We start from the raw sequence: 17,227 nt of genomic DNA, 5'->3' as shown, positions 1-17,227 counted from the left end.
GAGCAAACCTGGTGAAGAGGACACTGTGAGCCTCTGTGTGACTGGGGTGGCTGGCGCGTCCATTCCCAGGAATGGGGGTGATGGAAAAGACTGTGGTGGGTTTTGAATGCTGGAGTAAAGGGCTTGTTTGTTATCTCATGGGCATGGATGGCTACTCTCCCTACCCAGGGGCTTTAGAGAGCTGGAATTGAAACAGGGATCGGTGGGAAGAGGAGACGGAGGGAGAGAACAGGGCATCGTCTTTATGGCTCCAGGGCTGACTGCCTGCAGCAGCGGGGCCCAGACTGGCGATCTGTACCATGAGGGCTGATGTATGGGGAGAGAGAAGCCAACCCTCGGGCCCAACCCCCTATCCTGCAGCGCCCCCTCCCCTGCTGATGGCTCAGCCCTGCCAATCAATACATTGATAGCCCTGGGAGCTTAATGGACAGGCTGGGGGCTGGGGAAGGGCCCTTTGCGGCGTCACTGTCTGTCCTGGCTGAGTTGGTGTGCGGAGTGTGACAGGCAAGAGGCCAGAAGCCCGGGGTTGAGGAGGTGAGGGCACCCATTGGAGCCACACTCAGATTCAGGGTGGGCCCAGCCTTCCTCCTCCCCTTTCCATCCGTGGGAAACTCATGGGCTTCAGATCCAAAGTTGGGTTCAGATTGTGGCTCTGTCAGTTTCTGTTCAATTTGGGCCAGTCTCACGGCCTCTCTGTGTCTTCCTTTGTCACCTGGAACACAGGAATAGTAATAGTTTCGGCTGCTCAGGTTGTGTGAGGAGTGGACATGGGCCCTGGCATGGGGGCAGGTGCCCAGCCGGTGGGAGCCAACATGAACTTCACTCTCAATGACAGTAATCCAGCGAGTGCCCCTTGGGCCAGAGTCCAGGAAGAGTTAGGGGAGCTGCATTTTCAGGTGGAGAGAGTGGTTGACTTTACTGGGAACCCTCGCTGGAGAGAAGTGAAGGTCTCCAGTTTGAATCCAGAGTTTGGAGAAGATCTGAAAGCCTTGGCTGGCCCAATGCTGCTGCTGCTGCTGCTGGAGGAGGCAGGTGGTGTGGAATGTGGCTGAAAGTCTAGGGGCTGCCCCTCCTGGGACCAGGGAGATCTTCCCTTTCTGGGCAGGTTGCCTGGAGACAGGAGCATGGGTTACATGAAGCCTCAAGGATCAGAGAATGGGGACCTGGGTGGCAGAGGCTGTGGGGCCCCATCCCTCTCTCTTGAGTGGGAGTAGAAGGCTTAAGGGCTCCAGCTTTTTTGCGGACAATATTCCAACCTCCTTGCCCCCAAACTATGGCCTGTGGCCTGAACCAGTTGTCATCCTGGAAAAGTAGAAAGGAGGTGGGTGAGGAAGAGAAGGGAGAACAGTGGCAGATGAAGGCAAAGCAGGAGAGAGCCTGGGCTGGATTTGAATCTTGGTTTCTAACCACTTCTGTGACATAAAACAAGTGTTGTAACCTCTCTGAGCCTCAGTTTCCCTCTCTGTAAAATGGGGATATAATCATACCAGGTTGGGTGCGGTGGCCCATGCCTGTAATCCCAGCACTTTGGGAGGCCGAGGCGGGTGGATCATGAGGTCAGGAGTTCAAGACCAGCCTGGCCAAGATGGTGAAACCCTGTCTCTACTAAAAACTACAAAAATTCACCAGGCATGGTGGCAGACGCCTGTAATCCCAGCTACTCCAGAGACTGAGGCGGGAGAATTGTTTGAACCTGGGTGGCAGAGATTGCAGTGAGCCAAGATCACGCCATTGCACTCCAGCCTGGGCAACAGAGTAAGATTGTGTCTCAAAAAAAATCGTACCAAGTCATAGGGTTGTTCTGGGCATTACATACGAAGATGTCCCTCAAGAGATTCTTAGCACAGAGGAAGTGCTCAACACACAGTGGCTGTTTAAGAAACAAAACAAAACTAAAGGAAAAAGTTCCCATTTTGCCGATGGGAAAACTAAGAGCTAAAGAAGTCAAATAAGTTGGTTGACTGGGGGTGAAGTCAGGTGACAGCTAAGGTCAGTCAGTGCTGGTTACTGTGTTAGTGTTGCCTGTGTGGGGTGTGTACATAGGTGATGTGTGATGTGATGCACATTTGTGGAGGTGGAAATGGGGGCCAGGAAGAAAGAGGAAAATCCCAAACATGCTTTTCAGCCATGAGTGGGCTGGAGAGGCTGAAGTCTTCAGGCCAGAGGGAGTGATGGAGGCTGTTGGATGCCCTGGTGTGAGATGGTACCTTGGTTGATCCCTGGAAGCTGGCACTAGGCTGGGGGCTCACCTCAACCTCTTTTCACCCCTTAGGCACTTACCAAGGTGCCTAAGAGGGGAGGCTTGCAAGGTAGACGGGGCTTGATTGTAAGGATGACACTTGGCTGTTGTCCCGGGTAATAGGGAGCCTGGGCAGGGACATGGCATCACATTTTGTGTTAAGAGCTGCACCGGGAGAGGATGGAACCGAAGGCAGAAGGTGGGTGGGCTCTGTGCCACTGAGCCCCATGATTGTCCCCAGGGCCGGGGGACCTTGGCAGGCTTGGGGGAGGGATTTGAGCCTCTTGGGGCCTCCTTGCCTCTGTGCAGTTGCTGCATTGGAAGAGTGAAGATCTCTACCAGAACTGAAGCCCTCAAGGCAGGGGAAGCAGGGGCTGGGGACAACTGGAACCTTAGGCTGAAGAGGACCCCAGGCCACCATGCTGTGAGAAAAACTGCTTCCACCCAAAAGATAATCCATGTGCATGGCGTGGCAGGCAAGGTAGCATGACAAAAGGCACCTTGTCTCCGTCGAAGACTTGCTTTATGCACCAACCCTTCTCTCCTTTTGAGAGTTGTAGCAGGCTGGGTATGGTGGCTCACACCTATAATCCCAGCACTTTGGGAGGCCGAGGTGGGCAGATCACCTGAGGTCAGGAGTTCAAGACCAGCCTGACCAATATGGTAAAACCCCATCTCTACCAAAAATACAAAAATTGGCCTGTGTGATGGCGGGCACCTGTAATCCCAGCTACTCGGGGAGGCTGAGGCATGAGAATTGCTTGAACCTGGGAGGTGGAGGTTGCAGTGAGCCGAGATTGTGCCACTGCACTCCAGTCTGGGCGACAGAGTGAGACTCAGTCTCAAAAAAGAAAAAAAGAGCTTCAACAATTTGATTTTGTTCAAACCACAGCTTTTCAACACCCCTGATCATTGTATGCCTGGAGGGGTGTTAGCCAGGCCGACAGCAACATTGACTGTCCTGGGAAGACCTTGAAGATAGGTCCCCCTTGCAGGGCACTGAGCCAAGTGATCTGCCACCTGGCTGGTAGGACAGGAGAAGTGGATGTTCCCAAGGCAGCCCCACTATGCATGTACTCTGGCAGCAGACCTTGAAATGGGCTTTTACCGGTGCTCACCTCCACGGGTCATTGAGGTGCCATGTCTAGGGGTCATTTTCTTCTTATTCTTATTTTTAAAATGTTATTTATTTATTTATTTATTTATGACAGATTCTCACTCTGTCACCCAGGCTGGAGTGCAGTGGTGCGATCTCTGCTCGTGGCAACCCCTGCCTCCCGGGTTCAAGTGATTCTCCGGCCTCAGTCTCTTGGGTATCTGGGATTACAGGTGCGCACCATCACACCTGGCTAATTTTTGTATTTTCAGTAGAGACGGGGTTTCAGTATGTTAAGATGGTGTTGAACTCCTCAAGCTGGTCTTGAACTCCTGGCCTCAAGCGATCCGCCCACCTCGGCCTCCCAAAGTGCTGAGCCACTGCAACTGGCCTAGGGGTCTTCTTGGCAGAGTGTCTGGAACAGAGGAATGCGGAGCAGTCAGTTGCCTTAACACATCCCTCTGTGGGGCACTCTGGCTGGTAAGTGGGAGGGCTGATGTTGGCCTCTAGGTTTCCCTCGCTTTTGGCCTCAGCCTTTTGGCATGCGTTTGCTGGTTGCCTTCTGAGGGCAGAGCTGAGATTCAGGGATGAACCAGTCACACTGGACTTGGGACAGTAAGCCATTGCAGTAGAGTGTTTGGGGGCCCTCACCCAGCCTGGGAGGTGGGGCTAGGAAAGGCTTTGGGGTGGGGGGTGTCACACCCTCCAGAGGTCTTGCCTGCAAAGCCCGGGGTGCCTCCTGCCTTTCCAGGAGAACAGACCTTGTTTCCAAACCAGAAGCCACCTCCCGCCACCTCCCTGGGAGTTGATCTGGCCACAGAGTGGGGCTTCAATGGTGAGAGCTGGGCAAGATGGATTGTTCCCTCCCGCATCCTGGGGAAGTGCCACCCGATAGCCCCTGCTGACCCTGGGTCACCCACGCTGCCTCTGTCCAGTGGGGCAGGGAGAAAATCATTAATGGGAGGCCGGCTTCTGGGGCAGGGCAGCTCCCCTCGGGGACCCGGGGGAAGGAGATTGGTTTGACCTCTGGTCGATAAGGTCTCCGGTGAGGAGGAGGAGAGTTGGAGGACAGGGAGGGGACGCCAGAGGCCTGCCCTTGGGGGAGGGGACAGGGCTAGCCACCTCCGGAAGTCATTCCAGGAAGGTCAAAGGCCACGGGTGGGGCGTCTTCCGGACAAATGCCCACCAGGTGTGGGCCTCAGGGGCACTGGAGTTCTTCTGTTCCTGAGCAGCAGGATGTGGAAGGAGGCGGGCCCCAGGTATCAGACCCGGGCTGCGAGTGGTGGAGTGGTGATGTGTGTGGCCGCTGAGGGGAGGGGAAGTGAAGAGGGGGCACACTTGGTGGGCCAGCAGACCAGGCCCTGCCTCACTGGGCTGTGTGGTTTGGAGCAATGGACTTAACTTTTCTGGGCCATAGTGTCTGCATCCGTTCAGTGTGGGTGAAAAGCGTTCTCACGGTGCATGGTTGTCAGGACTATGAAAAGCAATAGCATCTTCCCACATGCTAATCTGGTTTGCAGGGCTTCACCGAGAGCCCCGTGAAAAACTCCCTTGTGTTCTCCCACTAGTTACCCCTAGTGAGCCAGGCACGGTTCTGAGCACTTAATATACGGCTTTATATGTTTAATCTTTACAGCCACTCATGAGGAGGGTGCTGTTGTCATCACCCTATTTTATAGGCGAGGAAACAGGCGCTAGAGTTTAATAACTTGCATAAGGTCCCTTAGCTGGAGAGTGGCACACCCTGGGTTTTGAACCCATGGCCAGCTCCTGATGGCACTGGTGGGGCAGGCAGGGCCCTGCAAGGCAGTGGCCTGGGGCCGCCTGCAGGGGTGGGGCACAGGAAACACAGTCTTTGGGGTCACAAGGCCTGGGGTTAATTCTGTGTTACTGCTCAGTTTCCTCATCCTTAATGTGGGATGATGCTTCCGCCCTGAGGACAATCGTGAAGGTTCAACAATGCGGTCCTGCTGACATACCTGCGGGCCCAGTCCAGGATCAGGAGATACATGCAGGTCTGCTTGGGCACAGAGATCCTACTGTAGCAAATGCAGGAAACACATGCCTGCCCTTGGGAGCTCACAGCTGAGAGGTGAGACAGATGTTTTGGCAGCCAGGGTCCTAAGAACACTGCCATGGGCTGAGTGGGGCTGTGCCAGCATGGGAATGGGGGTCCCTTGTGCCTAGCATTGTGATAGACTTTGTGGGCACACAGGGGACAAACCCAGAATGCTGTCTGGGCTTCAGGAATGGCTCAGCCTTATGGTTGACATGGGATAGGACATGCATGCAACCAGCAGGGTGTAGGGCACAACAGGACTCCAGGCCTTTTCAACATTTGTTCATGCATCCATTCAAGAAGGGTTTGAGTTTCTACCGTGTTAGGTGCTGCGGATATAGTGGCAAATGAGAGACACTGCTCCAGCTTTCTCTTTCTCTCTCTCTCTCTTTTTTTTTTTTTTTTTTTGATGGTGCTACCAGTCTACTGGGGCCAAAAGACAGAACCCAGAAAAGTGCTGGAAAGAAGCACAAAGCATGGTAGGGGGAGGGAGAGTGTCAGAGCTGGAGGTGGCTTCAGAAAGGGGTCCAGGAAGGCCTGCATGAGGAGGTGACATTTGAGCAGAGACCCGAGTGAGCTCAAGGGGTTAGAATGTAAGGATCTGAGAAAGAGCATCGAAGCAGAGGGAAGAACAAGTACAAAGGCCCTGGGGCAGGAGTGTGCTTTGATTTTGGAATGCGCAGAGCCATGCCAAGGTGGCCAGTGGCCAGCGTGGCTGGTGGGGAGGGAGTGGTGGGAGAGGACGGTGGAGAAGCATTCAGCGGCTCGCCTTGCAGGGCCTTGAGGCCTCGGAGGAGTCCTTCCCCGAAGTGTGATGGGAAGTCCCGGAGAGTGTGAAGAGGGGATTGGGTTTGGTAGAAGAGAGACTACCAGAAGGCGAGAGTGGAAGCAGAACGCCACTGAGGAGGCAGGTGCAAGTCGTCCCAATGAGAGGAGAAGGAAGATGAGCGCGGTATGTGTTGGTGTAACCAGAGAAGGCTTCCTGAAGGATGTGGACAGGCACAAGCTAAGCCTCAAGGGAGCTGGAATTTTGGTGGCAGATGCAAAACAAAGGCTTCCCCAGAGGAGTTAAGGATGTGGGCAAATGCTTGGTGTGGGAGCGAGCATGAGGACCCTTAGGGTGTGAGGAGGAGACCCCAGCATCAGCTGCAGGGGGCGAAGTCACAGAGGACTTGGCCTGTTGGTTCCCCGGATGAGGCTCTCCAGGCCTTCTTCTTTCCCCATGGATGCAGCGTTCCATCCGCTCTCGTTCCTCACCCATCTCCATATGGATTTGAGTACTTTTCTTCCCATTTGCTCACTTAGTCCTCACAGCTACCCCGGGATGGAATCAGGGTAGGGGCTCTGCCCCACCACTTTACCGAGAATTGTTCTTGCTTTAACTGGGGGCTGTGGTGGAAAGAGAAGCTTTGTTGTCACATAGACCTAGACCTGATTCTCTTGGGCAACTTACCTCACCTCTCAGAGCCCTAGTTGCATTGTCTTTGAATGGGAGTAGTGAGGGGGTGGTTATCAGTGTGTGCCACGGCCTGGCTCAGAGCCGGTGTAGAGAAGCCCTTGGTCTTTGTGGTGGGCGTGGCTGGCTCCTGCATGCAGTGGGCCTGGGACATCTTGGGTGGCTCATTATGTCCCTTTCCCTGCCCAGGTGCTGGTTGCCGAGGAGAACGTGGACTTCCGCATCCACGTGGAGAACCAGACGCGGGCTCGGGACGATGTGAGCCGTAAGCAGCTGCGGCTGTACCAGCTCTACAGCCGGACCAGTGGGAAACACATCCAGGTCCTGGGCCGCAGGATCAGTGCCCGCGGCGAGGATGGGGACAAGTATGGTATGTGCCAACCCTCTTCTCCTACCCCGTATACATGTCCTTCCTGGCCTCAGAGACCTCAAGTTCAAATGCCAGCTCTGCTGGTCCTGGCTGTGTGATCTTGGACGTGGCACTGATCCTTTCTGGGTCTGTTTCCTGATCTGTAAAATGGAAAATGGGGATGCAATAGTGAATCCTTGAGAGCATTGTCAGGAGTACTTACTGAAGATGTGAATGAGAAGTTCTTTGGCTGGTAAATGCCCCCTAAGTGGCATTTGCTGTGGTATCAGTGGCTTGCCTGGGATGGCCTAAAGCAGGTGGCTGCTCCCATGCCACCACTCACCAGCCCCAGGTTCGGCCGCTTCAAGGGGCAGGAGCGTCTAGGTGATGCTTTTCGGAAGCTGCTGATGGTGGAAATCAGCCTAGTGTGTGTGTTATGTGCACGTGTGCACATGGGTGCTTTCAGCTTGAGCCTGTGCACCTGTGATACATGGCACGCGTAACACCTTGGGCCATGGTCCTGTTGACCTGCCCTTGACCCTGGAACTGCCCAACCCTCCTGGAGTACTTGGGAACTCTCCCTGCTCCCCTGCCTGTGCTGCCTCTGCAATGGCTGGGAGGAGTGAGACATCTCAAGCCGCTCGCTGGTCCACAAAGGTGCTCAGCAGTGAGCGAAACAGGCAGCGCTCCGCCTTCCCAGAGCTTGGAGGGCATCTGGCCTAGACAGACACTGAGCAAATACCACACAGATTATTTATTTAAAATTGCCAGGCAGGAAAAGCGGAGACTGCTGCGAGGCCTCCTGGTCCTTGCCACTCACCGGGAAAGCACCTGCCCCCACGCATTCCTGCCTTCTCAGGCCCAGGTTCTGGGGATCTGTGGTCCTGTGTGTGGGGCCAAACCTGCCAGCCTGAGTGTTTGGGGATGATGCCCCGCCTGCCTGCCAGCCCTGCCTGTTGCAGTCAGGACATGACAACAAGACAAATAATTTCTTGGACCTTTTATCTTGGACACCATTTATTTTCCCTCAGCCCCGGGGCAGGACTGACCTCATAGTAGGGCCCAAGTGTGGCAGCTGCACCGTCACTGGGGGCTGGGCCAGGCCAGGCCAGGCTGGGTAGGGCTGGGCCACACTGGGCTTGTGCACCTCCGGGCCAGCTGCCTCCCTTCTCCCCGACATCACTGTTCACCGCCTCTGCTCCCCTTCCACTCTCTTTCCCCTTCTTCCTTTCCCGGCTCTTCCCCGTTCCCTGTTTTGTTTCTGTCCACCTCTCTGTTCCCCTCCCCACCAGCTCTGCTTCCCTTCTTCGGACCACAGCTTCCCTCCTCCCCACCTCTCCCAGGCCCTCTGCTGGCTGCCTCTATGGGGCCTCCCATCCCTTGTGCCCCCCTCCACAGACGCCTGGCTGTGCTGGGCTGACCCAGGTGGTGGTTTTCCCTGGGATCTGCTGTCCAGTCGCTGCCAGAAGGGGCAGCTGGCTGGCCGTGGCGGGAGGAGGTGCCCTTCTGGGGAGTCTCCGGAGCTCTCATTGGCCCCTCCAGGCTGGGAGAGTACAGGGGGGTCAGACTCTGGTCTGAACCATCTGTCCACACCCTGAGACAGGAGGCAGGAGCTCGAGAGGGAGGGGAGCCCGGAAATGGCCAGCCCCTCACCCCAGAAGCAACTCGCCCTCTCATTCCCTCTGCCTGAACTGGGAGCTCAGGGAATCTTTCCTGCTGTGTGACTTCAGACAAGCCCTTTGCCTTCTCTGGGCCTTGGTTTCTCTTCTGCACGATGCAATGGTTGGGCTAAAGCAGTGCTGCTGCTGCTTTTTTTTTTTTTTTTGAGACAGACTCTTGCTGTGTTGCCCAGGCTGGAGAGTGTAGTGGCACGATCTCAGCCCACTGCAACCTCTGCCTCCCGGGTTCAAGCGATTCTCCTGCCTCAGCCTCCCGAGAAGCTGGGACTACAGGCACCCACCACCACGCCCGGCTAATTTTTGTATTTTCAGTAGAGACGGGGTTTCACCGTGTTGGCCAGGGTGGTCTCGAACTCTTGACCTCAGGTGACCCACCCGCCTTGACCTCCCAAAATGCTGGGATTACAGGCATGATCTACCGCGCCCCGCCATGCTTCCTAAGTGTAACATGCGTGTGACCACAGAGGGATCCTGTCCAAATGCCCGTGTTGGTTCAGTGGGTCTCGGGGGCGGGGCCTGAACTGCTGCATCTGACAAGTGCCTGGGCGGGGCCAGTGGGCGGCACTTCCAGTACCTAGGGACTAGGCCTTCTTGGCTTCTCTGCCAGCACCACACTTTCTAAGATTTTATGATCTTCTCAAGGAATATGTTTCTGTACTCCTCCGACCCCTGACACCCAGGGCAGTGCAGGGCCTTGCTGCTGCTTCTCCATTTAAATGCCACATTAGAAACACAGATGAGGCCAAGGGACCCCATCTGTGAGCCCGGGGAGAGGAAGTGAGACAATGGAGCCAATTGAGGCTTCCAATCTAGATAATCAATACAAATATTATTGGGAGGGTGATTTATGTGGCCAAGCCAGGGCAGGAGGGTGGGGCTGCTCTGCATTAGAGGCCCGCCTTGTCTCAGGGGGAGGGCGGCCAGGGCGCCCAGGACACTTCAGTTCAGGAACCTGCTCCCACTGAGAATGATGCAGTCTGAGATGTACCACACACTTTGTCAGAATCGTGTGATTTGATAACATGCAGTCTCAGAGTCTCAGCAAACACCACGGATACATCCCTGTAAACACCTGGAATCTGGAATCACCACAGACACTCAGAAACTCAGATTTGCCTCTGTAAAGGCCAGAATCCTGAGGTACCAGCTCTGTGGGTGGGCACGAGGGGCTCTTGGCCTGCTGCACAGGAGTGGGTGGTCCTTCAGTGAAATCTGATTAGATGTCAGTGGGCTTCTGCACCTTGGTGTTCTGCAAGAGGGTCTCCCTGTGGCCCCCTAAAGCTTTCCCAGTACCGAAAAGCTTTAGGGGCTCAGAGACTGGGCCACTGCAGGAATAAGGGACTTTCTCAGCCTTGCTTTGGGTTCTGGAGGGAGAGCACAGCTGGCCAGAGGGCTGGAGACTTAGGTAGTTGAATGTCTGGCAGGTGGGAGGTTGTGGGGGAGGGACATCTGCCCACCTGGGATAATATCAGCCTCCCCTCTTCTTGCCCTTGGTGCTGGATACTCTGTCCTGCAGGCAGTTGCCATGTCAAAAAACACCACTGGAATGACAAGCAGGACACTGAGTTCCAGCCGCAGCTCTGCCACTGAGCATCCTGCAGAGCTGGGGAAGAGCCTCCATGTCTGGGCTTAGTTTCTTTATCTGCCAAGTGGGGAGGAGAAGGCCCCCTCCACCTGCCCTCAAGGTGGATGTTCCTAAGCCTGGGATGTGACGAGACGGGGAGGCACCAACTCCTCAGAAGGAGGGGCCAGCGGAGCCCACACGCAGGGAGACTCCAGCATCGGGGAGTTTCTGGGGCAACTCTGCTTTGAAAGTTTACGAAACCTTATGATTGGATATTCCTGCCGATTTTGTCTGAAAAAAGATTTCTCTGAGAAAAAAAAATGATTGAAAAACCCCATTTTGCCGTCGGCCAGCCTCCAGACTGACAGCGCCCAGAATAACCCTGGGCAGGCCAGCACAGGGGCCCTGCTAGCCAGGGAGATGGTATTTGGAGGACTGAGCTTGCCAACTCGGGAATCCAGTGGGATTTGAATCTTGGCTCCACCACTTTCGAGTGGGAGACCGTGGATCTGAGTTAGCCTTTCTGATCCTGTTTCCTCTTCTACAAACAGGGAAATTGAAATGGGAGAATCTTTTGCCCAAAGATTATGTGATCATTAAACCAGTATTAATAATCACCACCTGGCCTCCTTACTATGGGTGTGTGGGGCGGTGGTGCTGTCGTGGGCTCAGGTGAGGAGCTGCCATCAGGTACTGGTTCCAGAGGCTTCCAGAAAGGACCTGAGGGAAGAAGCAGCCGTGCTCCTGTCTGCCGTCAGTGGGACCCTGGCAGGTTAGATGCAGGTAGAGGAGGCGTCCTCCGGTGATTCCCAGCAGCAAGGTCTCTGCCCCATGAGGGAGGAGGGCCTTTGGCTGCCCTGATTGGGTGTGTCTCCCCTCACTCACTTATTCATTCAGCATAAATTACCAAGCACAAGCACCAGGGGAGGGGGCTGCTGTGGTGAGTGACATGCCTCGTCCCAGTCATCAAGGAGCCTTCAGTCTAGGGCCCCCTGTTCCTTACTAGAGGCTGGCTTTGAGTAGGAGGAACCTAGGCTATGAACTTTCCACGTGACTGTGAGCCCACCCGTTCTCTCCCTGAGCCTCAGTTTCCCCACCTGTAATGTGGGTGGGGTAAAGGGTATGCAGCTGGTACTCTGCAGCTTCCTCCAGCTCAGGCATGGGGTGAGTCTGTGATTCCAGCTTTGCAGGGAGTCAGTGGCCCCAGTGCAGATGCTTCCCTGAGCCCCCAGGCTGGGTGCAGAGCCCCGGAGCCCCTGTGCTCGCCCTTGTCCCAACAAGGGTCCTGCTGCGGTGGGACCATCTGTTGACGTGGCTGGTGCCCTGTGACAGTGTGAGCTCCTTGGAGGGAGTGACCTTGTCTTGCTCTTTGCCATGTCGCCATGTCCAGCACAAGGCCTGGCAGAGAGCAGGGCCCCTTTAAAGGCATCCAGAAGGATGCATAAAATATGTACGGGCAACTCAAAGCGGAACCAGGGGCTGCCCTCAGTGGCTCACACAGGGCGGAAGGTGGGGGCTTCAGGGCTATTGCTGAGTTGGTGGTGGAGCTGGGAGGAGGTCCTCTCATCCCCATTTCCCTCGTTCCGGTAGTTGCCAGAGGTCCTTTGGACTGGTTGGGTGGCTGACGTAGCAGGGACCCCTAGTCTCAGAGTTGAGCCCCCATGGTCCATTTTCCACGCACATCCCAACATGTGAGCGTGTTCCTCCACAGCGCAGAGGTGCTCGTCTCACTTCGAGTAAAACTCATGTCCTTGAGTCAGCTTGCAGGCCTGGTGTGCCTGGCTCCTGATCCTGTTGCAGCCTCAGGCTCTGCCTCAGCTCCTTGCTCATGTGGCCGCAGCCACAGCAGCCTTCCGGGCATCCTGTAAACGCCCTAGCACTGTCCATCTGAGGGCCTTTGCATTTGCTGTCCTGAGAGTGCTCTTCTCCCAGATATCCCCCGGCCTGCACCCTCACCCACTCAGGCTTCTGTACTATTGTCCCCGTATCAGAGAGTTCCCAGCTCTGTCCCCACTTCCTAGCACTTGTCACTATCTGACCTTCTGTTATATATTTAGTTACCCACTATCTGTCTCCCGTGTTTAGAGTGTAAACTCCTGGAGGGTGGAGGTTTTGTCTGTCTTGTTCACTCCTGCATCCCCAGTACACAGGGCCAGCCACGAAGACGCTCTCAGTGTATGCTTGAGCAAGTGAATGTATGGGTGACGCCTGTGTGTGTCGGGGTATGTGGCAGATATGATTTCCCCTGGTGCATTGGGGCAAAGGGGCTTCTTTCTGTTTGGCACAGATCTCAGTGCACAGTAGGTGCTTGGCAAATCAGTGCTCCCTCCCTCCTTTCCCACCACGCTTCCTTTCTATCCAGCCAACCTTGCACTGTGCAATGGGGATAGGGTGATCATCAGACCCAGCTTTCCCCAGGAGCTCTCCCAGCTGGGAATGGAACTTCTATCTCCACCTAAACCCCTGCCCCTCCGAGCTCATGTCCCACAACTTCTGTCCCCAGGGAGGACCATCCACACCTCACCAACCCCCTGACTGACATGGCGGCACTAGAGCTACAGCTAGGGTTAAATAGAGCACCTGATGAACCCTATTGATTTTTCCCCCCAACTTTCTGGTGTGTCCATACGGAGAAAGGGAACTGTGGGCACCTTTGAGAAAAGCCCATATACAGCAGTGTGTGTATGGGCATGGGTGTGTGTGTTACAGTGGACGGGGAAGCGACTCCAGAAAGGATACCTTCTCCTCCAACTCCGCCTGTCTCTCCCTCTCTCAAGACCTGGTCTGCCTTCAGTGGGGAAGGAGGGAGGGCTGACTCGGGGTGACCCCTCAGTGCTGTCTGTAGTGAGGATGGTTCTTCACTGGGGGAAGACGCCTGGAGAGCAGCCAGCAGCTCTGTCAGCACTGGGATCTTTGCTGCTGGCCAGCTGCTGGCCAGCCCTCGCAGGGCCCCAGACCGGGGGGCCAGCCCCTCACTGGCTCCCAGCTCCCCTGCTGCTCTTGCGGGTCCCGGGGACTTTACCCCAGGCTTGGGGAAAACAAACTCACCCTCCAGCTTTGTTCTCTTGGGTTCTGCCTCTTTGGGTCTTGTCCCCTGCGTCTGTGGGATTCAGCTCTGTCTCTGTGCTGTGTCTGTCTTCAGGCCTCTGGCTGCCTCTCTGAGTCTTTCCCTGCTGTTTCCTACCCTTCAAACCCAAAGTCTTCACAGCCAGGCCCCGGATCACCCTCTGGGAAACCCGACTGGGGAAGCACACTGGGATTAGTCAAGCAATCAATCAATCAGTCAATGCCACTTCCCTTTTCTGTCATCACCAGCCTGCGTAATGTCTGTTCCCACTCTGCCTGCATACCTCGGTTGGAATCTCCATCTGTCTCAAACTGGCTCTGGCCTTGCTCTGCCTGTGTTCAAATCCTGGTCCTTTTAACTTATCTGCATAACTTAGTTTCTTCATCTGTAAAATGGAGTAATAGTTCCTATCTCATAGGGCTGTTGTGATGATCAAATGAGATATTCCACATTCCCACTCTGTTTTATTTTTTTTTTTTTTAAGATGTAGTCTTGCCCTATAGCCCAGGCTGGAGTGCAGTGGTGCGATCTCAGCTCACTGCAACCTCCGCCTCCCAGGTTCAGGTGATTCTCCTGCCTTAGCCTCCCGAGTAGCTGGGATTACAGGCACACGCCACCACAGCCAGCTAATCTTTGTATTTTTATTAGAGACAGGGACAGGGTTTCACCACGTTGGTCAGGCTGGTCTCGAACTCCTGACCTCAGGTGATCTGCCTGCCTTGGCCTCCCAAAGTGCTGGGGTTTCAGGCTTGAGCCACCGCCCCACATTCACACTTAACATTGCCTGACACATGGTAGATGCTCAGATAACTAGTCACTGTTACCATCATTATTTAGTCATTTTTGCTGCAGGCATTAAAGTGGGAAGAGACAACGTGAGTTTTTTTGTAGAAACTTTTCTCTCCAGCTCCCTTCCTGCGCTCTTTCCCCTTTGCTGCTCTCCTCTCTGGATGCTGGAGAAGGGAGCAGAGCCTTGAGCCCTTTTTCTTTACACCACTCTCCTTGGCCCCAGCTCTGGGTGGCCTCTGGGCTTCTGCTCTGTGTGGAGCCCTGGGGAGACAGGCTCTGTGGGCCCTCCTTCTCGGGCAGCTGTGGCCTGGGGCTTCCCTTTTTGTATTCATCTTGTTTCATGCAGCCTTTTCTCCTCTTGATCAGATCTGAAACCTGCCTTGCCTCTCTCTGGCTGTGGTCGCAGCCCAGCCCTGGGCGGTCCTGAGGGCTTCCCCCTCTCCCGATATCAAAGATATCTTTCTCAGGGTGACCCTAGGGGCTCCCTCCTTCCTCAAAGTCATTTGGAAGTGGAGCTGAGGGAAGGTGGACATCCCCGTCCACTAACTGCTGCCCAAAGAAAGTGGGGCCAAAGAGAAGATCCTCCTGCCTCCTTCACTGTTCACTCACTCGCTCCTCAGGAAAGGGACTGGGGCCTCTGAGGAGTGAGGGCTGGGGTAGACAGGCAAAGTCCGAGACTTCTGGGTCGGACTGCCTGGGCTTGGATCTCAGCTCTATCACTGTGTGACTGTGGGACTTGGTTTTCTCACCTGTAAATTGGGGATAATAGCAATAGTTCAAACCTCCTAGGATGGTGGTAAGAATTAAATGAGATAATGCATGTAAGGTAGTTAGGACAATGCCCAGCACATCATAAACTCTAAAGAAATGTCAGTTACTGATACTTTCCAGTGGGGCAGAACTGAAAGAGGCCTCAGAGGTTACCTAGATCTGGCCCAGAGAGGGAAAAGGTTTTCTGCTGTGTCACTGAGGCTGGGGATGGGTGGGTGGGAGCCCATGGTTCCTGCAAGTAGCACCGAGAGTCACACCAGGAAGGCGCACAGTGGTGAAGGGCATTGACTGTGAAATCAGACACTGGACTCAGACCTTACCCTGCTCTTCCCAGCCATGTGAGTCAGGCAAGCCACTTCACCTCCCTGAATTTCGTTTTCATTAGCCAGTGAACGGTGTTAGTCATCTCCACACCACAAGGCTGTTGATGAGCTTATTAAAACTGGCTTGCTGGTCACTCACTCTGAGCCAGGCGTGGGATAGGCGCTGGAAGTCAGAGTGGTGATAAGACAGACAGGTTCTTGTCCTCGTGGAGCTTACTTTCTGCTGGGTGGAGACCGACAATAAAAATAAGAGTTTCGGAGAAGAGCGCTCAGGAAAATGGAGCAGGGGAATGGGGTAGGGCTGGGCTGGGGAGGGTGGTGCCAGCATTAGACATCATGGTCTGGGAAGGCCTCTCTGAGGGGCAATATTTGTGCCACAACCTAGGAGATGAGCAGCCACTCTGGAAGCTCTGGGCAAAGCAGCCTCCAGGCAGAGGAACGGCACGTGCAGGGGCCCTGTGGCAGGAGCATGTTTGGTGTGCTAGAGCGGAGCAGCAAGGAAGGGAGGCGGGGCTGGCCCACAGGGGCCAGGCTGTGTGCCCTGTGTGGGTCCCAGTGAAGAGTTTACATGTTCTTCTATGTGGGTTGGGGATCCCTAGGAGGTCTTTAGCAGAGAAGGGACAAAATTAAATTGATATATTTTTTATTTTATTTTTTGAGATGGAGTCTCACTCTGTCGCCCAGGCTGGAGTGCAATGGCATGATCTCTGCTCACTGCAACCTCCGCCTCCTGGGTTCAAGTGATTCTCCTGCCTCAGCCTCCTGAGTAGCTGGGACTACAAGTGTGCACCCCCATGCCCGGCTAATTTTTGTATTTTTTTTTTTTTTTTAGTAGAGATGGGTTTTCATCATGTTGGCCAGGTTGGGTTCGAACTCCTGACCTCAGGTGACCCACCCGCCTCGGCCTCCCAAAGTGCTAGGATTACAGGCATGAGCCACAGCGCCTGGAAAATTTATATTTGAAAGGATTCCTCTGGCTGTGGTGTGGAGGAGAGGTGGATGGGGGTGAGAATGGCAAGGGGAGGGGGCTGTTGAGTTGTGCAGGCTGGAGGGCACAGTGGCCCGGCTGGGGCCGTGAGGAAGTCTGATGAGCAGGGTGAGGTAATGTCATCAACTCCTCTGCCTGACCTGGTGCAGGCCCCACGAATGGAGCTGTGCCTGAGCCCGGATGAGGTTTTCAGCTCTTGAGAGCAGCATCCTGGGGACTTGGGTCATGGGAGTGGGTGCGTGATGCTGAGGACCTGGCCTGGGTGGTGTCTCTCTCTTCTCCTTCTCCTGTCTCTCTCTCTGTCTCGTTTTCTCTCTCCTTCTCTCTCTCTCTCTCTCTGAGAACTGCTGCTGCTATTACTCCCCAAAGACTTTACATAATTCTGGCCCGGCTCCCTCCTCATGATGTCATGTGCTGAGTGGAGTCTAGGTCACTCCATCGCATGCTGCGGTCGGGGAGAGAACAGACTTCTGGCTCCCCTGGCGTGACGGCCCAGCGCAGACCCTCCCCATGCTGGGGTGGGGGTGGTGAGGCTTGTTGTGGGGTGGAGGTGAAACCTCTGCCCCAGGCCCTTTGGACAGCCAGGCAAAGGCCAGGGCTTGTTTCCTTTGTTGGTGCTGGCTGGTGAAGGGTGGGGGTTGCGCTGGGAGCCCTGTCCCTCCAGAGCTGGGGGCCTCTCCCCTGGAGCCCAGGCCCCAGTAGAAAGAGGCAGGCAGTCCTGAGGTCAGTCCCTGTTACCGGGCTGATGCTCTGAATCTAAGTTTCCTACACTGTAGAATAGGGACAAAGACACCCAATCTCATGGGGATGGATGGTTTAGTGCGCTCTAAGGGGAGCACAGCAGGAA

At 55.0% G+C, this 17,227-nt stretch overlaps 1 protein-coding gene across 1 annotated transcript in view; it reads left to right on the top strand.

Annotated features, from left to right (window-relative positions):
* The window catches only part of FGF18 (fibroblast growth factor 18), a 37,290-nt gene that overhangs the window by 9,113 nt on the left and 10,950 nt on the right, over window positions 1-17,227 (top strand). The window contains exon 3 of the mRNA XM_023218784.2: window positions 7,040-7,220. Within this exon, the coding sequence (XP_023074552.1) occupies window positions 7,040-7,220 (181 nt within the window). The remainder of the gene's footprint in view (window positions 1-7,039; window positions 7,221-17,227) is intronic.

The sequence above is a fragment of the Piliocolobus tephrosceles genome, chromosome 4, assembly GCF_002776525.5.
Source record: "Piliocolobus tephrosceles isolate RC106 chromosome 4, ASM277652v3, whole genome shotgun sequence".
NCBI classification, from domain to species: domain Eukaryota; kingdom Metazoa; phylum Chordata; class Mammalia; order Primates; family Cercopithecidae; genus Piliocolobus; species Piliocolobus tephrosceles.
The sequence above is the reverse complement of the archived record's forward strand: the minus strand, read 5'-3'. Positions and strand labels throughout refer to the sequence as shown.